Source organism: Charadrius vociferus, unplaced genomic scaffold (genome assembly GCF_000708025.1).
Source record: "Charadrius vociferus isolate BGI_N301 unplaced genomic scaffold, ASM70802v2 scaffold311, whole genome shotgun sequence".
Classification (NCBI taxonomy): Eukaryota; Metazoa; Chordata; class Aves; order Charadriiformes; family Charadriidae; genus Charadrius; species Charadrius vociferus.
In genome coordinates, this window is record NW_009646965.1 from 495,770 (window position 1) to 520,993 (window position 25,224).

General features: G+C 40.5%; 1 protein-coding gene across 1 annotated transcript in view; it reads left to right on the plus strand.

Annotated features, from left to right (window-relative positions):
* MCF2L2 (MCF.2 cell line derived transforming sequence-like 2) overlaps nt 1–25,224 on the plus strand; it is a 153,090-nt gene that overhangs the window by 99,954 nt on the left and 27,912 nt on the right. Inside the window, exons 16-24 of the mRNA XM_009895295.1 lie at nt 6,508–6,574; nt 7,743–7,858; nt 9,168–9,237; nt 14,180–14,272; nt 14,774–14,866; nt 18,347–18,472; nt 22,907–23,128; nt 24,507–24,599; nt 25,030–25,108. Coding sequence (XP_009893597.1) covers nt 6,508–6,574; nt 7,743–7,858; nt 9,168–9,237; nt 14,180–14,272; nt 14,774–14,866; nt 18,347–18,472; nt 22,907–23,128; nt 24,507–24,599; nt 25,030–25,108 — 959 coding nt within the window. The remainder of the gene's footprint in view (nt 1–6,507; nt 6,575–7,742; nt 7,859–9,167; nt 9,238–14,179; nt 14,273–14,773; nt 14,867–18,346; nt 18,473–22,906; nt 23,129–24,506; nt 24,600–25,029; nt 25,109–25,224) is intronic.

The window sequence follows — 25,224 nt, forward strand, 5'->3', positions numbered from 1 at the left end:
GGAGTACTCTTGCACTAGTGCTGCTTTTGCTGGCTCCGCACCAGCAATGCAGACAGGTTTTCTGCAGCATAATAATTTTGGAGCACCAGTTATGATTTATGGGACGGGGTGGGTTTTTTTTTTGGAAAACCTCACTGGTTTAATTCTGGTTTATGGCTCCAATTCCAATGGACAAAGTAGTTTTCCTATTACTTCTCCTTTCTTATCATCCTTCTTTTGCTGGCTCTGCAGTGCCTGTCAAAGCTAGGAGTGGGGGAAACTGGTTGAATGTGTGAGATCTTAGCAGTGCTGCAGGGCCACAGGATGTCACGGTTGCCAAAGCAAGAATTATCTGCCCAAAAGAAACTGATGGGAAATCACACCTGTGGGAAGTGTGGTCTTAGTGTAAAAAAGGCCATAATGTTTCGTTAGAAACCCAGATCAATAAGTCAAAGAAATGTGAGCTAGTTTCATGCATTTGAACTGTTTCCTGTAACAAGAGGTTTCTTTGGCTGGAGGAACATCTGACGACATCACATCAGTGGGCCTGTGTGTGATCTCTCCCTGCCACAGCCACCTCCTAATCCTGCCAAGTTATGGTAGCAGCAAAGGCTCTGCCACCCAGAGAGCTTTGCCAGGGCAGTGCTGGCTGAGCCCTCTCTGCTAGGACACATAGTAAACTCCCTCCACAGAGGGAAAGCTGGCTGTGCTCTCCCGAGCAGTGTTTCATGTCACTATTTTGACACCAGGAAAACTAGTGGGTCAGGTATTATTCTGCCTTTGGAACTCTTCTCATTTGGTGAGTTTGTTTTTTGGGGGAAGAAGCAAGTATACTCCAGTGTAATAAAGGTCTGCCGGCAACAAGGATGCCTACAGATAGGGTCTTGGGGATTTCTCAGACTCCATGGCAATCTTAGACCTCCAGGCCAGACGCCTAATCCTTCACCATCCATGCTGAGATGGACTGCTTACTTAGGAATGACCCTGGTGAGGAACTATCCTGTGTGAGCTATCCATAAACCGCGAACTCAGAGTTCTGTTGTCTTTGGACTGCTGCCATCCAAACCACCTATTCTTGTAAAATGTCTCTGAAATGAAGGAACAATGGAGTGTGGAAGATCTCCCCCCGCCCTTTACCTCACACATCCCAGTTACAACTGTTTTTTTCTCCACTTTCCAGTCATCAGGGGGAGTGTTTGGGTCTTTCCTGTCATCACAAGTCCAAAGTTGAGGCTGCAAGCTGCTTCCATTCTGAAATTACCTCTGAATCCTCTCAGACACAGCCAACTGCAACAAGCCCATTTATAGGATGCAGGTTCTTACACTTACTGGCCAAACAGTCCCTTAGTGCCAAGGGCAAGATTTCAAGTGGTCCCTCCTGGCTCCATCTCCTGTTTTCATGTTTCTCTGCAAAGGGGAAAGAAAATACAAAAGCAGGTGGGGTGGCAGATCTATCAGTGCTGTGTCTGCTGCTGCCTCCAAAGGAGCAGTCTGCTGATTGAGGCCAGCAAGTGGTGTGGGTGGCAGCACTGGAGGCTGGAGAAAAGCCCTCGGAAGCTGGTGGAAATCTGCACGAAACCTTGCTGTGTGGTTTGGACGTGGACACAGAAAAAAAGAGAGACTGAAGGGGCTGTGAGTTAAGTTTAAAACACTAAATACAGTAAGGGCCTGTATCTCTGGTCTGCCATTGATTAGCTTATATTCTTCATTTTTCTGATACGCTTTTTCATTCCTTCCTTGTTTCACCTTTTGTTTAATTTCTGATATTATTGATAGAAACATTAGGGTGAACCCTGGTACTTTCTTCTTAGTAGTTAGAAAGACAATGGATTAGCTGCATTTGTCTTAATTTCTTATCTACAGTCCAATGCCCTTTCTCTTCAGAAACAATGTATGTTTGCATTTGCAATATTAGCTTTGTTCAAGTGTTGGACAACGTTAAGAGGACTTACAGTGCAGCTGGTCACCAGAAATTACTTATAACCTCGTCATGCTTGTTGAGACCATGCAAGGGAAAAAGGGAGTCGGAAGAACTGCCTGTGACAATAGTCCTGTCCACTGCTGCATCATTTTTTCCTTAACCATGATACAGCGGGTGCATGCTGAGTTACCCTCGCTGCCCCATGACGTCCTGGAAGAGCTGAACATTTCACATTTCGCCCCTTGTGGCTTGATGTAAATCAGATGATGTTACTACCAGTTTTCTAAGCCGTTAGACTATCTCAAATGCCATTAAAACCCTTGTGCCATGTAGTGAGTGCTCTACTTCATCATTTACCAACCTCACATGCTCACACAGTGAGCGTAAAAGTGTCTCCTTTATACCCTCTCAATGCTTTTCCCTGCAGCAGCAAGAGACACTTATGTAGCTCTTTAATTTACTGTTCCTAAATTGCATTTTTGTCAGGGCAATTCTAAGGTCTGTGGAAGGCCCTTGACCTTTATATTGTTAACAGTTTGACAAGTGAGTGATTCATGTGCAACAGCCTTTAATGTTTGAGATTTTGCTGCTGTGGATATTATTTGGAGAGCAATTCAGATAAGTTACTCTGGGAGCACCGGAGCTAAGGAAGGCTCTTTACCGATGGGTTTGTGCTGAGTGTTCCCAGTGGTTGCTGTAGCACCAATCCTATTAGAGAAAGAAATACAGAACAACACTTTCAGAAAAATAGTGTTATAATCCTGTAAAATAACATCTGGACACTGTGAGATGGGCACAGATAGAGAGATGGATGGATTATATCATGCAACACTTTCAACCAGTGGCAGGCTTGGGAATAGAATTGGCATGCACCATCTCTTTGCAGAAGCATGAGAGGCATTCTGCTGTGGGGACAGTGGGAGGCTTAAACGTACAGCTCCTGTGTTCCAAGTAGAAAATCCCAGAGATGTACTTGGCCAGGGGTACTAAGAGGCAAGTGTTCAAACAGCTCTTAAGCATGTGTGCTGAGTCTGACAGAATGTTGAATGTTTGGTCAAATTTCTCTTTTTTCATGTGGACACAATTTGTGGTTGGAAGAAGACTACAGTTAAAAACAAACAATACCAACAACAAAAAACCCACCAAAAAAACCTCGAGAAGTGAAAGTCTTATTTAGGCAGCAAATCCTGCTGTCTCACTGTGGAGAAATATTGGAAAATGATTACCCTCTATGTACAGACTCATGGTTTAGAGATGTGAAGCTCTTGAACTCTAGCCTGGAGCTCAAGGAATACCACCATGATTTTGTCTCTGTTTCATTGTCATTGAAACTGAGACAATAAAATGGCTAATGCCATCTTTGCAAGGAGTCAAAGGGTGAGTTAGAGAAGTTTTTCATAACACTTAAAAAGCAAAAGCATTTACTCGCAGTATAAATATACATAGAGAATGAAGCTAAATAATATCCTAAAGGCCACTGTTCTACTTATTGGATTACACTGAGTTGTGCTTTTGACAGGCACCACACTGTTGTTTGTTTATGACAGTTTCTAGGAAACCTGTGGACTAATAATTTGCTTTTCAGGTGTAATTGTCAGCTAAGTGTTCAGTTTGCTTCAGAGTCAGTCCTGCTGTAATCTGTTAGGTAGCAGAATAAATAACATCTCAAAGATCTATGTCTTATTTGCAGGTAAATAAGCATCTTTCAACAGCAAGATGAATTTAAAAATAAAGATTATTTCAAAACTTAAAACCATTAAGTTTCTGTAATGATTTTGTCACACCTGCTCTGTTATATTTTTTTAAATAATGCAGCAGGTCTTGGCAAAGTGAGTCATGAGTATTAAATAAACCTCATGAAGCTCCAACTGCTGCAACATGAAGTTTTAGGTCTTCTGGATCTGGAGAACAGAAATAAAAAACAGAATTCAAGGTTTCCTTAAAACAAATTTAGGTTAGAGCTGAAGTTAAAGATGATATTTCAAAACTTAAAACTGGTGGAACAACCTTTTCAAACAGCGTCAAACCTGTTCTCTTATTCATGAAGTAAGTGCAGAGCAGTAGTTCTTAGCTCTGCTAAGGGAACCAAGAATATAGCCATCCTTTGGCTCTGAAGAGTGCTAAAAGTTAAAATGTTTCTGTGTATCATGTGTTATCTGTGTATCAGACCATAGCTGTGTGTACAGGTACAATGTATGCACAGTTGCTATGGCCACACTGTCGTGCCAATGCAGATATGAAGTTTGCATAGGAAATTATACTTGCATGTGTCTGTTTTATAGTATCTACTATTAGCTGCTTATCTGGACAGCTGAATCTCCAATTTTCTCCACTAAAGCTGATAGCCAGAGTGACAAATGTAATTTGAACTACTTAGTTTGAACTAGATAGTGACCACCAAACATCTGTTTGATTCAACAAGTATCTGCCACTAGAGTTTGTTTTGTAGCTTGATAACTATTAGAGGCTTCAGCTTGATGAGGTATGATAGTTGAGTTTGATAGGCAACCTAAGTTCTTGACTCCAGAAACAAGTTGTGCATTGTCCTCTTGATTTCTTTTCAGCACTGCAAGTGGTAGTGATGCTAGAACAGGAGCAAGCTGCTTGTCCCCCTTTGCATCTGGTCTCTGCAGTAACTTCAATAGCTGTTAAAAGGAAAGGCATATTTAACTATAAAAGTTTATTTCTTTCAGTCAGCTGTAAAAGCAAGTGCTAATGTTTGTAAAATAATTATTTGGACAAATGGCCCCTTAGGCCATTGACTGTGCAATTCTCATGAAAGTGCACTAAAGTGGCATATATATATCTGTCTCATGAGGAGAAACCTAGTACTCTGAGCATACCCCAAACCCATTTTCCATCTCAGAGGTGTGCAAATTCAGGGAAACATGGACAGAGCTCTTACATGGGTTAGAGTCCAACGTGGCTTGGCTTTATGAGATCATGCTGCAGAATCCCTTTGCACCCGTGTTTGTTCAATAGTATTGCTTAGTCATAGAGTATAGGTGATATCATTTTTCCCCTATTGCTAGATGTGGCTTTCCTGTGCATAAATATCTCCATTTGAGATTAATATGGAATTTAACACATTAGAGTCAGTATTCCTGGAGTGTGCAGCATACATCCCTGACCCATTTCCCTACCTTGTGGTAGACACTTTGAAATTTTTTCATTACTTAAGGCATTAAGGCAAGATACCTATGAAATCCTAGTTACTTTATAATGAATTTTGAAACATTATGGGTCAGTTGGAGGTAAGGTGTAGTTTTCTCAGTATTTATAATATTTCTCAAGCAGTCGTCCATAAAGTAGTAACAGCCTATGAGACCAGAGTAAGTGGTGCCCACCTAGCCTGCAAAATCATATTGCCTTGAAAAGGACTGCATACATCTGAAGCAAATCAATGAATCTGTTTTAGTAACCTAGTAAGGTTTCAGTCAATGCTTTTGCATTTCAAGCTGCCTGAAATATGAGTATTTTACTTTCAAATTCCTGACCATGCTATTTAAAGGAGGCTTTATCAGAAGTGGGGTTGACTTGTCAATCTCAAAAAGGACAACCTAAAAAATGCAGGAGATGGCAAAATCCCCTTACAGTGGGTGTAACAGTGTAAATGTGATTCATGATATAAAGGGCTAATGGGCTCTGGCTGATTACACGACTGTTGTGCGATATGTAAAAAACAGGTAACCAGACATAGTCAGAGCAAACTTCCCAAAAGGAGTGATAGAATTCACTTTCCTGTCTTTCTAATTTCCTCTAGAAAGCAGCCTTGAGATGCTTCAAGCTCCTGGCACTAGGCAGCAGAGGAGCAGTTTTCTATCTCCTCGAATCTCTTGGAGAGCTTTTTACCAAAATACGAGAAATCTATATTTTTGCCAAAAAACATGGTTCCTGTAGCATTTTCTCTCCAGACACACCATGATGTTGAGGGCTTTAATGCAATTGTATTTTAAAATCTAATTAGTTATTTGTCCAAAAGTGAATTGGTAACATTCATATTTCTGTGAAATAAATCAGGCATCTTCAAGATATATGTCTCCAAGTCACCTAGTGACTAACTAATATTAGAAATACAAAGTCCAAAATATAGTATAAATATTTTTCTCTGATTTACTTTCATGTTTTCAGACTTCTGACATCATCCTGTTGCCTGTTTTCACAACGTATTAAAGAAAGGAAGCCTAATCACCAATTTTGTTTATTGTATAAAAGAAAGCAAAACAGAAATGTAACATAGCCTTGTGAAATATAATCTCCTTTTATTGAGTATTGTTAGTTATTATTAGAAGAGGAAACCTTTTTTGTTTGCCTTCTGGGGCATTTTTAGTCTTTTTCTTCAGATTTGTAGGTATAAGAGTAACAGAAGCAACCAAGATGAAGTTGAAAATGAGTTGAAAAAATAATAGTCCAAGGGATGTTTATGACTTTTAAGCTTATCAACAAGGCACAATATTGAAGTAGGGAGAAATGACCTTCAGAGATGTCACAGGAGGGTTAGTCAGGGGCATAAACAGGAATATACAAGGAAAAACATTTTTTCTTTCATGTATGCTTTGTTGGACTGTTGGTAAACACTATAACTTTCCACCTTTCTTCTTTTTTAGCCACATAATCAATGAGCTGATAGAAACAGAACGGGTTTACGTAGAAGAACTTCAAAGTATAATAGAGGTAAGAAATTCTTCTGTAATGACTTCTGGTGCTTAACCTCTAAGTCATCCCTGCGGGTGCACATCCTTCATGGGCTGAGCACTCCCACCTCCCACCTCATGTTTAGAGTACACAGGCTCTGTTAGCAAGATAGCTCAGCCTTGGATGGAAAATGAGAAGGATGTTTTGAACATCTTTCCTCAGGGCTTAAAGGAAGAGGCACCTTTTCTGACCCCATCCCACAGAATGATAAAAGTTGCATGGTTCTCAAAGGTTATGGACAGAGGAGTAGTTAATAAAGTGCCCTTTTCAAAATATCGTCAATGGGCTTCAGAAACAGCACCCTTGATTTCCATGGGGCCAGACACTAGATTTCTATGAATGTAGGTCTGGAAAATGATTGAGAAAAAAGAAGTCTGTGTTCCCCCTCTTGTTTATCGTCCCATGTAGTGTTTGAATACAGAAAAGAGCAGCTTACACTGCAAGTATAACTCCTGAGTTTTTGAAACTCATAGGATGCCAGCATACTCTGTGTGTGTGGAGGCTGAGGTCTCCAGTCTGTGGGAGGATGGGGGCTGAGTAGGGCTCAATCATGCTTGTATTTGGGTGGGACTTGAAGGACTGGGTAGTTTCTTTTTACAACCATGTGGTTGCTTCTTTATTGGATTTGATCTGTGGGAGCTGACAGCTCTGATAATCGATATATTACCCTAGAGTTTAAAATCTGTGCTCAGAATGTTCTTCTCGCAAAGTTTTTACTGAAGAAACACAATCCAGTTTCTACAAGAAACAACCAAATAATCAAGCCAAATACCACAGTTCAAGAAACAAATCCAAACTAACTCTTTTGCAGTGAAGCAGTGTAGCAGAAAGATATGTGTCTATCAAACTTAGCAGTTTCCATCCCTACACAACCAAAATGGCTTTTGAATCCTAGGGATGTCATTTCATCTTGTTTGTTAATCCAGTAATCTGTCCGTTTGTGGTTAAAAATGTGTTTGCACAGTAATCAGGGGTAAAAGCTCTGGGGAAAATTTGAAGCATCAGAAATTCATGGGAGCAACAAAGAAGCTGGCATAGGAGAATCTCTGTTGACAACAAAAAGGCTTTGGGGCTTTTCAGTGTCTCAGACACAGTACTTATTCCCTGGTAAAAACAGCCTGGTTTTATTTTCTACTCTTCTCTGCAGGGGTATGCTTCAGAAATGGACAATCCCAATTTAGTACATCTGATTCCATCTGCACTCCAGAACAAGAAGGAAATTCTTTTTGGGAACCTCCCAGAAATCTACGAATTCCATAACAGGCATGTGGGACCTGGCGGTTGTCCTGTGCCCTCTGGTGCTACTGTCATTTCTACTCCCTTTATGTGGAGTGCTTTGTCATACTCACACATAGGCAGGCAGGAAAAGTCATCCTCACTTTGCCTCTGTGTGTGTCCCGTAAAACCCATGTGTGGAGAACACCTCTGAAATAATCTATTTAATCTTTTTTTGGGTGAAAGTTTATACCCTTTTGTGCATTTACTAGCAATTTCCCCTGGCATTATCAGTTTTGAATGTTCCTCATGGTGAATATTTTACCACCTCCCTTGGTACACTGGTAGATGTCACAGGACTAAGTCTTGATGTTCTTTCTCTGGCAAAACTCCTCTGTGAGGAAGTTTTCTTAGTGTTCAGCTTATTTGTCCTGTATTTCTGTTCTCACATCAGAAGACATGATATATTCGATAGCAATTTTCTTAAGGAATTTTATCCTTCACATGCTCATAAAGCTTTCCAGAAGCCTTGTCCACACTGTGGACAAAGTGATCTAGTGCCCATAACTACAGAATACCAATTATAAACACAACTAACCTCTTTTTGATCGTCTTTCAAAACACAAAGCTTAGGGCTACTTCTGTAAATTTCCTGCTTTTCCTAGCCTTGATTAAGTAAAACTGGCTGTCATCAAAGTGAGAATTTAGGAATTCTTTTGGATAATAATTGCCTCTAAGATGTAACAAACCATTGAACAAAATAAATAAAAAATATCCCTCTTTTGCAAGTTTAAATATTATGCCAAAGTAGTTGATACATAGTAGAAAAATTCTTTTCCAGTTTACCTATTATTTTGAAAGAATCTGTCTTCCGTTTGGAGAATGACATTCCCCAGCCTTTGCAAGCCTGGTCTTTCTTTCCCAAAAGGCTTAGCGCATTGACTGTCACTGCAGAAGCCTTTGGACTACGTCCCATATTTTCACTGCTTGCTGATTAAGCAACTGCATTTGATAGAACTTTTCTGTCTTTCCTAGCTGTTCTGAAAAATCCTTATAACCAAATGGGAAGCAGGTGTTTGGGCTACATATTGGAAGCAAATCTCAACAGCCAGAGGAACCAGATGTATCAGATGCTTGTGAGCAGATGAAAACATGATAATATTTGTGATTCGGGCAATCAGCTGTGAACCACATCCCATTTTTCTAAATATATATAATATATTTATTTGTGTGTCAGAATTGTTACCTTCCCCATTGAATCCTCATACTACAAAAATGTAGGCTTTAAGCTGGATTTACAGAGAAGCTAGCACACAGCGTGAGTGGGATGTTACATTACTGTTTGCTTTCCTTTCAGGATTTTCCTTAAGGAGATAGAAAATTGCATTGAAAACCCTGAGCTTCTTGCCCGATGCTTTTTGAAAAGAGTAAGTAAATCCTTTTGCAGGTTTGTATGAATATCTATGGTATTATCCTACAGTAGGTACAGATTTACTCCTATCTTTTCTCTCTGATTGCTTTTGTGAACGAGGGAAACTCACGTAAGAAGATGTTCTCAAATTAAGCCACAGTTAACAGATGTGTATTCTGAAATGTGAACCTTTGCGTGGTTTACTGACAGGAAGAGATCCGTTACCAGTGTTTTACTAACGTATTTTAAGCCCTGGTTAAAAAAAAAAATCAGCGATCCAAATGTTTAACATGCTTTTCATATCAGACAAATCTATAACAACAGTCTGATGTATCCCAGACACCACTCTACTGTAAATAAGAAGAGAACATATCACAGCAGATTGCTCCGAGTGCAGGCGGTACATCCTGTTCCTGCTTTGTCTTATCTCGCTATGCTCTGCACTGTTCAGGAGACTTACTCCCTTAGAACTGGTCCAGCAGAGTCTACCACCTTCCTTGCCTGGTGAAACGCCACCAGCTCCGTAAGACTCTGTGAGGTCAGTTCCTTTACTTGTTCACATAATCCAACAACCAAGTGGGATTCTCCTCACTCGTATGAAGCGGTGAGGGTTCGCTGTTTAAAAGTAAAGTGAGCTCAGCTTATGAGAAAGCCCAAAGCCAACAAGCAGTGGTGACTTTGGTCAGATGTATGTATCTTCACTTCCCGTGGCTTTCAGTGGCTAAGTTCTGCAACTCTGTCCTCTGACAACTCCCAGTCATGTGCTGCGCCCACCACCCCTCCCAATTAGCATGACTGTTAGTTCTGTTTCCTGTAACTTAACAAAAGGTGCTTGTTTATATAGCACTCGTTCAGAGGCCCTACTAATAAGAAGAAAACCTGTTTTGGTGGGTTGCTACCGTTTTCATCGTCTGACAAAACTGATTGAATGAGACCCTGTGTTTTGCATGGGAAATGGAAGAGGCACGAGAAACAGGAAAATCTGTCCTCTTCTCCGTAGTCAAAGGTACCTCCTGCTTCCACTGTATACCACGTCTGGCATTTGCTGCTTTTGCAGGGTACATGTTGAATCTTTTTTTTTTTCAGCAAGGTGCTGTATGAAATACAGACAGATTTGGATGAAACGTACGTACCCCAGTTGTCAGAGGTGTTGAGCACTGCTGCATCTCTAAGATTTCAAAGGGAATTAGGAACACGTGATACTTCCAAAGGGTAGGCCCCCGATTTACAAACAAGTCAGGCTGAAGAGCATCATATGAGTGTAAATGTGATTATAAAGCCACTGAATTATTTTCTGTTTAACAGCCAGCATTTAGAGCTTGAGTAAATGACACTACTAAGGAATATGTTGTTATCCTAAGATTCAGATGCTGAGCAGGAAAATATTGTGGTGAAATCATTATGCAAAATAGGATAAACAGTCTTTGAAGAATGCAGACCTCTGAAATCCAAGAAGCATAAAATAGTCTGTATGTTGCAAATATCCCTGGATTTGAAGCTAAAGAGAAATTCTTGATACAGAATTGATCCTGTAATTCCGCAGAAAGTTCAAATTCCATGTTTAAATATTGTAGCTTATGTCTGTCTCTGTAAAAACAGCTGTTGAGCCCAGTTCTCCTCACTATTCTACCAACATGAAATTAGCAGCACTAAAGCTATGGTTCAGGTGTGAAGTGAAAGAAAATCAGTCTCTTTTTCACCTTTGCTTATCAGTTTCTGTGGCCTAATCAAACAACACGATCTACTGAATCAGAGGTTAAATCACGCAGTTACTTTCTCCCTATTTCAAATTTCGCGCTAAGAAGGCAAAAGTCTCTCTCCTGAGATGTCTCTGCTCACACAGTAGCACCTTTGATTCAAGAACTTGCCCTTATGTTCTGTTTTTAGAAGAAACCACATAAAGTCCAGAAATTTGTTGTTTCTGTTGGACTGCCTGTAGGAGGCACAAACAAAAGCCTGGTTGTGTGTTTGTGTTCCCCATGATTTGGCAGCTTTTCACATCTACCTGCTGAGCAGAGTCTTCTGGCTTGCCCCGTGAGTTATGACCCTGCTTGCTTTGGCACAGGGGAAACTGAAGCGACTGCTGTTCAAGGTGATGCTGAATTCTGGGAGGTAACTCACGGTATTGCAGATTCACTTGTCCATTTCTCCTTCTTTGTACGGGTGTAACCATCCTGCCAAAACATCATGGTGGGCCTGTGATTAGAAACAGACTGATCTTTAGATTCATACTTGAAGAATATTACCCTGTCTGATCACACTGGGACTTTTGAGCCCTGATTCCAGAGCTGCTGAGTCCCTCTATCATCTGCCAGTCAGTCGTCTGCTGTGTCCCCACATACTGTCCCACCTCCGCCAGTGCCACCTGGTCAGCTGTCACCGTGGATGTGACCCCTTCTTCTCGGGTGACGGCAGACAGCCTGTGGAGTCCCAGCCTATTTCTCCTCTCTGGCTTCTCTCATGGAACGCGGTAGCAGAATCAAGCAGAGGATGAGCCAGAAATGCCCCTCTTGTCCTTCCTCCCAATTTGCCTGACCTTGTTAGGGCATGACCTTCATATGAACTAAATTACAAGTAAGCCAGCTCAGCTTTGCCCACATGGCAGCTTTTATACCGTCACCAAGATGCTTGACCTTGCTTAAAGCTCTGTGTGGCAAGGACTCCATAGACACTCGAAGAGGGGATATGTGCTGAATGATTTGCAGGGTGGGTCTTCCAGTGCTTTATCAGCAACAAGAGGGACACTCTGGGTTGATCTGCTGAACGTGGGGCTGGGAAGAAGGAAAGCTTACCAAACCAAGTTAAAAATGCCCAGGAAGAAACAAAAGGTGTGTCAGACTGCTTACCAACGTGTGTCAGGTGAGGTGCCTGGCAGGAGTGACTCACTGTGGATTACCACTGTTTACTTATTCATATTGCTAACCTTGGAAAAAGAGAATAATTTAATAGGAGGCAGCAGTTAGGGCATTTCGTCATTCAGGGAGAAAGAAGAATTTAGAAAAGGAAGCTCTCTGTGAAAGGACTGTAGCAGCTGACCAGAAACCTGTGAGTTGGATTCAAAGGCCTAAATTCTAATCTGAAGCAAATTTTATTCAGAAATCAGCAGTTGACAAAGATAATTGGAACTGTGCATATATGCCATGTGTGTGAAAGCTTATAAAGATCTCAGGATGTAAATGACCATGGAAAGAAAAAGCATTACAGGAGACGTGAGCATGGTGTAAAAGTACCAGCAAGAAGTCAGAACCCCTGGATATGAAAATAGAAATGTGTGGAGTATTTAAGAGTGGAATTTGAATACTAGGCAGTTAATTATTTCTTGACATTTTAGAGTCTCATCCTAGTAATTTTGCTGGGAATTTCCCATTCCTTACACTATTACAAACCTTAAAGTTCTATTTAAAGATGCAAGTGTCTGCCTGAGCAGGTGTCACGGGTTTAGACAGCAGTAGATTGTATTGGCATAGGGTGGTTCCACTATGACAAACAACTGGTAAATTTTTGATTATTGTACCTTTCCTTTAAATTTTAACTGCTACTTTTCTCTTGCCCCTAATAGTGCTCTCGACTGTCACTGTCTCTGTTCTTCTTGCCCAGTCCAATTTGGTTTCTGTGGGCCAGGAACAAATTGCAGTGCTTGATTACACTTAGTTATTACTTTCTGTTTTGTGGGGTTTACCCCCTGCTAAATTCCCTCCAAGGCAACATGTACAAACAATTCTGTTTGTGTGAATAAAACACTGCGCTTATTTTGAAACACCACCATTAATACTCTATTGAGTTGGAATGGAGCTTTTAGTATTGCATAATCCTTAACGCAGTAAGGTGTTATTTGACATAGCTCTGCTTTCACATCTGGTCTGTCAGGATGACGCCAGTATAGGTCTATAGGGGAACACAGCAGCAATACCAATTTCTTCTAGTAACGCTTTCTAAAAGAAAATGCTTTCCCTGCACCAAGAGCGTAGAGGCACTGTCTAGTGGGCTTAAAGCACAGAGGCAAGAGCCAGGAATTCCCGAGCTTTATTTTTGGCACTGTCTTTGATTCCCTGAGGTCACGTCCGCCAGGAGAGGTGCAGACAAAGAAGAGAAGCTCCCAGCCGGTCAGACAGAGCCAGCCCTGCTCCGGAGTCTGTATGGCACTGCTCCACGGGCGCATGGCTGCAGGGCTCCTGTGCCAACCGGGTGCGCAGTCAGTGAGCTGAGAACCTGGCAGAGGAACGCCTGTCTGTCTGTATCCACCCCTTTAGTCTAAGGAGCTTAAAATACATCTCTCCGGGCTTTTATAGAGATTGCCTTTGTTTTCACTGAAGTCACTGAGATTTTTTTGCCGTGGACTTCCCTGAGAACACCTGGAGTGGAGTCAAAGGTAAATAGAGGTCAAGTGAATCCACCCACTTCTAATTTGGATAGGATAGGGTATAAGCACTTCCCCCTGCCTGGCCTAGGACATCAACAAAATAAACTTGCTACTTTCTAATTCATCCTTATGCTATTGCAAGCCAACACTATTTTCAAAGCGTTTTGAACATGTAAACCTTGGCTAAGTGGTGAGTATTGTTAGCAATTACCAGTCTGTGGGAGTACTGTTAACCAAATTTACATTTCTAATGTGTGGGTTTTTCTCTTTTTTGTTTTGTTTTCAAACCATCTATTCCCCTCTCTGGAAGATAACAGTTTTGCAATTAGACCACTGTCTTCCAGTCTGCAGCCTCCTTGCTTTGTGCAAAAAGTAAGAGAAAAAAAAAAAAATTGCACTTTCAGGTGTATTTAACTTTACAGGAATAAAAAGCAAGTTTGGTAGCTTCAGTGTTTTGGATTTTTTTTTACATACAGAGTTATCACTGTGAACTAATTACTTCATGTGTTAGGATGGAAGGTAAGAAAAAATGTGACTCAAGGCAGATGGTCTGTGGATTTTCTTTTCTTACCTTACTTAAACTCTGTGTTTCTTGCAGAAAGAGGATCTCCAAATATATGAAAAATACTGTCAGAACAAGCCAAGGTCTGAAGCTCTCTGGAGACAGTGTGGAGACAGCATCTTCTTTCAGGTGAAATTTCATCGCAGACTAGCCGTGCAAGACTATCAAAGCTTGTTTTACTTCTGTATCTCTTCTTTCGTTAGAAAAGAAATACACAGTTTTCTGCATGCTGCTCATACTGATGGCAGGTGCTTGGTATGTGTCAAGGTGCTCTCTACAGGAGACTATGTAGGTAGAGTAGGAAGCAGATTTCCTGGACAGGAGCCTGACTTTCCAGGCTATACCCGAGCCAAAGAAGGGCTGGCTTCTTTGCAAACCCCAGATGGCTGAAATCTCAGGAGCGGGGCATGCCAGGTTTTGACACCAAGCTGAACCTAAACCTTAGCTCTTGTTTAGATATATTTTCAGTGTGGCATAAGTAACCTGGGCACTCCTATGCAGATGAAACAAATTTCTCTCTCAATTAATTCACAGACATATAATCTTCAGATTACCAAATGATAATGATCTTGGTGTCTTGTCTGCACTTCAGGAAACAATTGTATTATTCTTCCCTGTTGTTTTATACAGGAATGTCAGCGTAAATTGGATCATAAGCTCTCCTTAGATGCTTATCTCTTAAAGCCAGTCCAGAGAATCACCAAGTATCAATTGCTGTTAAAGGTAAGTTCTTCATGACAGTGCAAAGAATTCCAGTGCATTCCTTGTTTTACTCACAGAATTGTGTATTAGCATTATTTTCTGAAGGACTGCCTGGAAATAAATGCTCTCTCACTTCTTCAACAAATACTTTGTAATGCGAAGTTGTAAAATGGTAACAAACAGTCAAAGAAAGAACTTCTATTTCAGAATAAGTAGTGCTATTACTTAGTGGTACTTATATACTAAGCAATAGCAGTATATTATTATATGTATTCTGCTATATATATAAAGTAAGATATTTTATAAAATAAGTATTTTATTGTTTTATTTGTTGTTTTATTTATCTTTAACAGAAATGTTTTATTTCTCTTTAAACAGAAATTGCATTTAGCTTTATTGGATCAGTATATGGTCTTACAGTTTGAAAACAGGAACTGACACTTCGAACCCTGTCTCTGACATCTCTCCCTGTTTAACAAAACTTCCAGCTGTCTGAACCTGATATTTTCCCATAGTTGTGACTCAAACCTTTCAGAAGGAGCCAATTCCTTTTGGTGCTTCCATTTTAAAGACCCAGCTAGGAACAAATTGTAACTTTTCCACAGGATGAATATGTGAATTTCCCTCTCGATTTGGTTGGAACAGTGAGTGGTCCATGCTTGAAGTTCTGGTCTGAACTGGACAACAGGAAATATATGTTCTCAAACCAATGACGTTTTTTGAAGATGGTGACTTAAATTTCTGCCTCCATCTCCTCAGTTCTTAAAAATAATATTTACTGACTTTCCTTATGGGAAGGTCATGAAGGTGAATTACATGCTGTTCTCAAGTCCCTGGACTTAATGTAGTGTTGTGTACTGTCATGAAATATGCAATGAAGATTTTAGGCTGCAATTTTATTTGCTAATAGTTACCATGGCACTGGTCAAATTGTGCCAGTTTAGGCTATGTGAGGATCAGGCTAGCCGTTCACTCCGGCAGCATTTCTGCGACCTGTTTATTGACTTTACACAAAACTATAGAATCGAAATATTGAAGGGGGATATTAACAAGGATGTAACCTCACTGATTCCAGTAGATTTACATCAACGTAATCCAGAAGTAAATTTGGTTCTATTTCTTGAAACTATTCTGTGACAAGGGAGAAAACGTCTAGGTCTTCAGAAGAGCAAAACTAAACCAGATTCTGCTTTTAATTTGAAATATGACTGTAAATAAAACCAAGATTAAATCAAGGACTAAAATCTTCAGGCAAAACAGGTTGCAGCCATTGGGGTTGAAGCTGGTCAGACCAGTTTTGTACTTAACAACAACACTTACTTTGCCAGGGATTATGAGATCTGCGAAGACGGTGCGCTCTTCCCCTGGCAGCAGGAGCATTTAAAAGTGTAGGAAAATAGGAGCCAGTGAAAAATTGGTAACAAACAAGTGCCTAAGAAGCTGTGTGCCTTGAGTAATGGGCACACTAGTTTTAAATTCTGGGTCACGATTATTGCAACCCTCTGGTTTCAATCAGTTTACGTAATAGTATAAAGCAGCATGGCCACTACAGAGAGAGTGGGGATCCATCCTCATCCTAGAAACTGCGCAACAGGTACTATAGCATCCTGCTTTTACCTTCTAAGCCCTGGTCACCCAAACATTTGAGGAGAGACTGATACTGTTTGGGGTTTGCAAGAACTACCTTTTTGAAGCCCTGTTTTACAGGAACACAAGTGCCTCAGCTTTTGTATTAAATGATTTCCAAACTCAAAATGTGGCTGAAAGTGTTATGCCTGAATGAAAACGATGTCAACAGCCGCCCCTGCTGAAGGGGTCTAATTCTTACTATAATAAAGATTACTAAAGTTAGTAGAGTCTTGATTCATTCCTAGGTGTATTTCTGGAGCATAGTTTCTGTTGACATTGTAGTCAGCATACGAAAACAAAACTAAACTCACTTACTGTGCAGTTCTTGGTGAGGTGCTATTATTACAAGAATTTATTTCTTAGTTTCTTCACAGCTTGGATTTCTGAAGTGAAAATGTTACCCAGCCAAACACTTCTTTCATTCCACTTGTAGATATATAGGGCAGGGACAAGTCAACAATGATGAATAAAATGGTTATTTGATTATAAATTCCATCACTGGAACTATTGTCTCATTAACAACCAATAAACTTATTCTTTCAGCTGATTAATGGATGCAGACTCCAAGCATCAAAACTGAATGTCACTATACGTGACAGTAATCAGTTATCTTGCTACTTTTGGTTACAGTCATCTTGCTTTTTCTGTTTAATGGTAGGAATCCTGATTGGCTTTGGTTTCAAATTCTATGGTGTAGTCTTGGGATTTTCCGTCTTCTTTGAGATTTGTGTCTTCTCAAGACTGTACCAGGCATATGTGGATTTGTATCTCTTAACCTTTTCTTCCCTAGATGCTTTTAGTGAAGATGATAGTCTGATTCTGATCTCAGGTGGATACTCATTGGCAGTAACTGCTTTCTATACAATACGGTGGGGAGAAAACAATCTGTGCACCTGAATCAGGTTCAGGGCTCCTCTGTAGGCAGAAGAGCAAGAAGCAAGGCAGTTAATTTCATTTAAAATGAAGATCTTAGTGTCTTTCAGGGTTTGCACAGGTTATAACCATTGGTTACCAGAAGAGAATTAAGTCCTGAGCTATGACTAGAACTTTTCAAGCAAAAGACACATGCAGAAATAAGAAAAGTCATCCTTGTAAGGAAATGTACTGGGCTATGTAAATAGTTGGCCTTAAATCTTTGGAACTCTAAATAGGATCTCTGTATGTGAAGTGATTACAGAAATTGAGCCCTCAATGGTTTTGTTTGTTTGTTTGCTTTGGGCACATGCTTCTTAACTTGTCCAGAACTTTGTCTCTTGTTCCTTATGCAAAGGTTGAAGGACGGAATAACTTCCCTTATTTCAAGCAGATTATAATGTTTGATGAATTTTTGACTTTTTTGACTTCTCCCCATACAGAATTTCTTTATCTGACAAGAGATTGCTGAGACTTGATGAGTGGAATGTCAAACCTACCAAATTCAGACTAGAAATTAATTTACATTTTTAACAGTGGTAATAAGTACCTTATGGAACAAATTGCAAAGGGAAAGGGTGAATTCTCTAACACATTAAATCATTATATTAAGATTGATAGCAGATGTGGAATAAAAAAAACCCTGGATGTAATTCTGTGACATGCAAAAAATTAATTGTAAATATGTCAGAATGGTCCTGTCTCATCTTAAATGAACCGATAAAACTTGAAAATGTCCAAAAGGTCAAAATGTATGTCCTCAATGACAATCCTGGTGAATGTCCCATTTGGTTTTGTTTTTTTTCTTTCCTTCCCCCCACCTCCCCTTGTAGTTCTGCTACTTTGTCTATGCAGTGGAAAGTTCAGGGAAGGTTGTCTTATGGTGGCTTCTGGTGTAAGAAGTTTTCAAGTAGTTTTTATATATGTGTGTATATATACATATATTTTTTTTTTTACCAGGAAATGCTGAAGTGCAGCAAGAATTCTGAGGGTACTGCTGAACTGGAAGAAGCCCTGGCCACAATGCTTGATATCATCAAATCAGTAAATGACTCCATGCACCAGATTGCAATCACAGGATATGAGGTATTATTTGCTGTTGCTCGTACTCTGATCTCAACCCATCCAATGTTCCTTTCATCATCGATCATGCCTGTGCTCATGCCTGGTACGCTCTGCAGGAGCCTGTGCCACATTCTTGAAGGATGCCACTCAGTGGCATGTTGTGGTGACCAAAAATACACGTCAACATACAGGTCATGTTTGCACTGAGGGAGGAAAACTTGGCTTCCATTTAAGGTGGGTAACAGAATCCATCCCAGTGGCTGGCAAACTCATTATTGGAAACGTGAAATAACAACCACAATACAAATCAAAGGCCACAAATGTATGTATCTCTCTGCTGAAGCTCCATTGAAGTCATGTGACTTTCGAGAACTAGTGATGCCTACATAAAATGAGCCCTTAATGAGAAGTGGAAGTGATTGAGTGATTGGGCAACCTGGTCTAGTCGGAGGTGTCCCTGCCCATGGCAGGGAGGTTAGAACTCGATGATCTTCAAGGTCCTTTCCAACCTAAACCATTCTATGATTCTATGATAAAGGAGAAACACGCCTGGAGAAATGCGTCCTGAGGGTGATGTGGTTGCCTGTTTTGAAACAGCTGCAGGGTGAAAATGTCAAGGAAAAAAAAAACGCACTGAGAAGCTGGGTTCAAAGAATTACTAGATCAGAGTAACAGGGTTTAGTCTGGACACCAGAAAAACAGTATTTTGTGCAGAGTGTGACTTCCTGAGAAAGTGCTGGGGTCTATACTGTGTCTGGGTGGGAAGAGTTATTCTGTGTTTTGCAGGATGAAGTGGCTTCAGGAGTTTTCATTTCTATAGTTCTCTCTTCTGTGCAAGTGCATCTGGATCTGGTAGCTGAGGAAACCATTCCCTCTATCAGCATTATTTTATCAATTAATGTAACTGCTTGCTTGGCTGTGTCTTATAGATCTGCTGCTGTACCCATTTGGAGATGCTCCTGTGGATTGAAATGAGAATATGAGTTTTTATCTTTGAGGTCCCTTCCAACCTGGTATTCTATGATTCTGTGATTAGTAGTCAGTTTTCCTACTCTTGGGAAGCTATTTTGTTTTTATTTAAAGACAGTGGCAAAGCTTATGTTCACTTTTCCATCATAGTAGACAAACTTTCCCTTCTAGCACTTATTCCTGGAGCAGTATAAATGAACACTGAGACACATCTGCTGCTTTCAGGTTTCTCCAGGCTTTCTTTTATGTACTTTCTAGGGACAGGTATCTTTGTCATGGTGCCACTGTTCTCAGCACTCGGGGTGTTTTTGCTTGATGTGACTTTTTGAATCACTGGTTGGAGTGACAGCCTGCTGGAGCCTCCTGGGGTTTCCAGCAACTGCTGCGCAAACTGGTAACTTGCACATTGCTGAACATGTTATCTTGTTTAACAGTTTCTCTTTTGAAACAATCAAGTCTTCATTTGTATTTGTAGGAAAGATAGGAACTCTTCCTGTGTGGGTTTTTTTTTGGTTCGAGTAGTGAGTCTTTTACAGCCTTCTAGGAGAAACAGCTTGTGAAAGCTTCTCTAAACCATTCTGGTTATGGCTAATTCTGAGTGCCTCAGACATTCGTTTTAGAAAGACTCTTTGAAGCCTGAATATTATTATTGCAGACTTGGACCAGTCAACAAGGGCACGGGAAGCTCATAGATAGAGCACGTCTTTTACTTCCCCAATTTCCACTGTTTCTGATTCATCCTCAAAGAGAAAGGTAGCTTTCCTCCTGTGTTTCCCAGTTTAAATCTTATAGCAATTTTACAAAAAAAAAAAAAAGTTTTTAAACAGTTCTGTAAGGAATGGGCAGAAGAGCTGCTCCAAGAAAGGTAACATATAATCCTGAGCAGAGGGGATCTATCCAGATTCCTATCCATATAAATGTTGAGGACATCCTTTTACCTATTCCTTACTTTAAAATCTCAGAGTAGTTTTGTACTCAGGAATTCAACAGACCATTCCTGTCCCTTTTCAGCTTCTACTTTGGAATTTGCCAGCCTTCCATGAAATGCCAGATAGTAGCTCCAAGGACTAGATTTTTGCCTGTGCTTTGTTCGCTGAACTGAAAGACATGACAAAGTGGAACACGGCTGCTGTGTAGCCTGATGCCGACAGCATTCCTGAGATGGTTTGTTACATGATTATTAAATGAGGTGAAAGTGTGAAAGAGGATGAACCCAATAATTTCTTCTCCCCATTCCCCCTGTCCCAGGTAGATTGGCTCAGTTGTGATGCCAAATAAACACCTCCCATAGCTCATGAAGCCACACCCCATCTTGTGGAGTCTTTCCTATACAGCCATGGTAGAAATACTTGGCTAGAACACCTTTCAGAGAAGGATATTATGCCAGAAGAAAAGCAATTTTTGTGGCAGCTGATGAACGCTCCTAATTCCATAGGATATTCTCCTTCTTGGACCTGTGCACATGCAGACTTGAGGAGCTGAAATCTTGTGTAAGAAATTGCTAACATGTAAGTTTGGGGTTGTTGGGTTTTTTTAACTATTTTTAGGCAAGGCCACAAAAAAAAAAAAAAAGTAGAGTAAAGCTTGGAGAGGAGAAGTTTTAGAGATATTTCCTACTGTCATCCTAACATTTGTATACAATTTGGCCTGGGTAGTTTGTCCATGAGTTATGCAGCACTTACGCCATTCATAGGCATCTCTCATCTTCCATAAACATGAGATACAGCGTATTGTTCTAACGGAGAATAGTTATATTTGAGATAGTGATCAAATCCTCCATTTTTAAATAAACTTCCTTTAGGACAGAGTATTGCTGTCCACTGGCACAAGTTACCAGAAACAGCGTTCTCCTCTCTATTTGCTGCTCACACTGAAGAGAGAGTCCAGGGCTTGTGGGCTGATATTCAAAGTCTTTTGTGGGATTGCTGCAGACTGCCATCCCTCTCCATCCTTTATCTCTGCAGTGGTAGCCTTCCACTTCACTTGCTATAATCCCAGTCCTAGATCCAAGATTGAAGAGATGCATTTATCAACCACAAGAGTTGAACAGAGCTTCTGGACCTCAGTGCTGTATTGAACAGTGCCTGCAGTGACAGGAACCTCTCACCATAGTCAGAACTATATAGAAAATATGTTTGTTGGGTCTTTTTATTTAACTTCACATCTCATCAATATGCTTTTCACAGGCTTGCAGTTTATACCTGCATGCACATATAAATATGAAGAGTCCTGTATGCACAAATAAAAAATGCAAATCTATATATTAGAGATGAGAGACTGTTATAGAAATTCCTGAGGTTTTTTGAATGCTTTGGAGAGTCTAATAATACCCTGATATAGAGTGGAAAAGTACCTAATCAAACCCTGGTTTTGCAGCTGGATCTAGGGTAGAGGATGGGGAGTGGGAGGGAGAAGAAGTTGCAATCTGTAGTTTAAGAAATCAGAGATTCCCATGTGGAGCCCACATATTCACCTTATAATCAACAGAACATACAAATGTTGAAAATAAGTGCTTTAATAATGCACTTAGCTTATTTCCTTAACTTATTATACAAAGCACTTCTAGAAAAACTTGCTGCTAGGACAATTATGTGTATAATTATTTGTTGAAGTCCATTACCACATAGATGTTGCCATGTCCTCTGTCCACATATTGCTACACTCTTTAGTACTGAACTGTGCTATAAATGTTTGTGCAGGTGGCATCTGAGCCAAATATTTGTATCAGTGGAAGTATTTACCCATCTGTGGTCCTCAGACAAGGGCTTTAACTTAGAAAGGTCTGGTTCCTGCTTAGTTTCACTCTCCCTCAGGTACTTTTATGGCTCTTCGGTGCATTTGCTCCTTTGCCCGAGGCTGTGCAGCATTGCATAGTCTGCAGATGGTGAGCTGAGAAACTATTGACAAAGCTTTCAAAGACTATTTTGCAATTTGAGGGAATTACACACCTACATACCTCTAGACACCAGTCTGTGTCTTCAGACATCTAAGCATCTTTCAAGGTTTTGCCCGGGGATAGAAGCAGCTCATAACAGAGCAGAAACTGAACCTAGATGTTTCAGAGTCAAGGCCTTTGCTTGGGTATCCGGCCTGCGCTGAGCCTTCATACTGCCTTGGAGTTAGGAGTCTTGAAACCCAGTTCTTGTCAGAAGATGCTTCCTATGAGGTCATCAGAGGGGACAGCCTGTGTGTCAGATCCAAAGAGGTTCTGAGACATTCTTTAGACGCTAACTATGAATAGGGATACAAACTGGGAATTATGGACGTGGAAAACCGTGGGTGAATGGTTATATGAAGAAACCACACAGGTTTAGCAAGGGGACATGAGCAGATGGGATTCCAGCTGTAACATGTTCACTCTCCAACACAAGGGATACCTAGGCACGTGCCTCTGCCTGGAAGCTTGAACACCACTAGGGGAAAGAACTGTGCCTGGGATTACTCTAGTTTGAATGTGATGTAGGCTCTCTTTTCCTTGCTTGCTAGGGGGATGTCAGTGAGCTTGGCAAGCTGTTGATGCAAGGTTCCTTCAACGTGTGGACTGACCACAAGAAGGGACACAACAAGGTGAAGGACTTGGCTAGATTCAAACCGATGCAGAGACACCTCTTCCTCTATACAAAGATGCTACTTTTCTGCAAGAAACGGGAGGAAAACACAGATGGCCATGAGAAGACGGCTTCATACAGCTTTAAAAATTCATTGAAGGTAATAAATGTGGTAATGGTAGGGGGAGAGAAATAAATCTGTTGTTCTCACAACATGGGGATGTTTCCATGTGGAGACTTGAAGAAGGTATACATATCTGGAGCTATCTTGCACCCCTGAGTAAATGAAAGCTCCCATTTAGTTTTGATCTGCAGACAGACCCAGCCATATGTCCTGCAACTCCAGATGTGAGCCTTGGTTTTGCAACTTGATGCAAATGGGCAAGTTGTGTGTTTTGCCCAGTGTCCCATAAAAAGAAGCAAGGCGGAATGGACCTGCATCTCTGTGTTCTGCCTATAAGCATTCTCCAAGTTCAGGTCTATTGTGAGTTTTACTATTAACATGAATTGAGCAGATATATTCTGTGACAATAATAGCTACAGATGAATCACAGTGCAGTAGAAGTGTCTTTTCATTTTCAAGAGTGACATTTCCAGATATGAGTCAGACATTTTCTGTTAAGATGAGATTCACAAGTAGGCCAAATTTTCCCTTTAAGCACATTGGTGTGACACTTCTGACTTCAGACAACTAACATGGGTCATCAAGTGTAATGCTGCAAACTTATTACAGGGTAGCAAAACTTATTACAGGGTAACCAGACAGGAATTGTAATAGAACCTGGTTCAAGGAGTGAACTAATTCATATAAATGTTTGAAGTTTCTTTATGTGGAGATAGTAGGAATGGTGACATAATCAAACCTGTTTAATTCTTCAAATGTAATGCTGAGGCCAATCAGAACAAGGGGGATGAACACATAAAGGTAGAAGATGGGAAGCTGGTAAGTATAGTAGCATCTGGACTTCAAGATTGTGGTTAAGAATCTATCATTTAAGAAATCTAGAATTATTTTGTTTAGTTCCTTGTTCATCTTGCCTAGTTAGGCACTTAGCTCTTTGCTCACCTCTTTTTTAAATTTTCCTGAAAGTATATTGAATTTTTGTGTTGTCTGAATTTGCAGATGAGTCATTAAATCTCACAAAGCCCTGTTTCATCCCTCTTCCTCTCCCACCTCAACAGGTCAATGATGGCAAGTTGAAAATACCATCTTCCTCAAACTGAAAGTTTGTATAGGTGGACAAAAGCCAGGACAGTGTTGAAAACTAAGTCACAATTCAAGCAAAAAAAGCAAAGAAGATAAATTAATTATCAGACATTAGCTTGTGTTACTGTTGAGCACTTAATTTTTTCTCCTATAACAGAAAGATGAATGATAAACTAAATGTTGAGACAGAATGTTCTGAATTTTACTTTTAATGACTCCCTAAGGTGCAGAAGTGAATGCAGCTTTTCAAAAACGCTTCTCAGAGAATGAAGAGTTTAAAGACTATTGACATTTTCCAGATTCCAGCTTCTTCTTTTCTATTTTGGAACAGATGAGCACTGTGGGCATTACAGAAAATGTAAAAGGGGATAACAAGAAGTTTGAGATCTGGTATAATGGCAGAGAAGAGGTCTATATCATTCAGGTAACAACAATCCTCCCCCCCCCCTTCCCCCCCCAGACTATAATTCCTTTCAGTTGAATTGTTTTTAATAAAGTTTTCAGTTTCATGACTTCCGCTGTCCTGTACACTTAAGAAACAATAGCCATTGGAAGCTTCATTGTTGTGTTGGCACTCAAATTAGCAATTCATCGTTGTGAAAAAGGTCATGATTTTGGGTAAAAGAGAAAACAAAGTAGTGGAAAATTACTTGGAACACTGGACAGAAAAGCAAGGACAGGACCTTAGATTCATGGTAACTCTTCCATCTTGAAGAGCATCCTCTGCTTTGCTCAAAGCTGGCCACAGCATTCCATTCCTTGGGAAAATGAAGAGCAAATGTAGGTCAGGGCAGCCAAGTGTTTAAAGCGTGCTTTAACTAGATCTGCTTTGCCTTTTCCTTTTGTGTTCTCAGGCATCTTCTGTTGAGCTGAAAAACACCTGGATTTCAGAGATTCGGAAAGTGCTGACAGGACAACTGGAAGCATGCAGAGGTGGGACACACCGAGCGAGATCCGGTAGTGTTGCCTTCCTTCAGTAACTGTGTATGACAACATGGAGCTAGAATGAATTGCAGTGCTATCCAGTACCACCAGTGAAATCAGCCGGC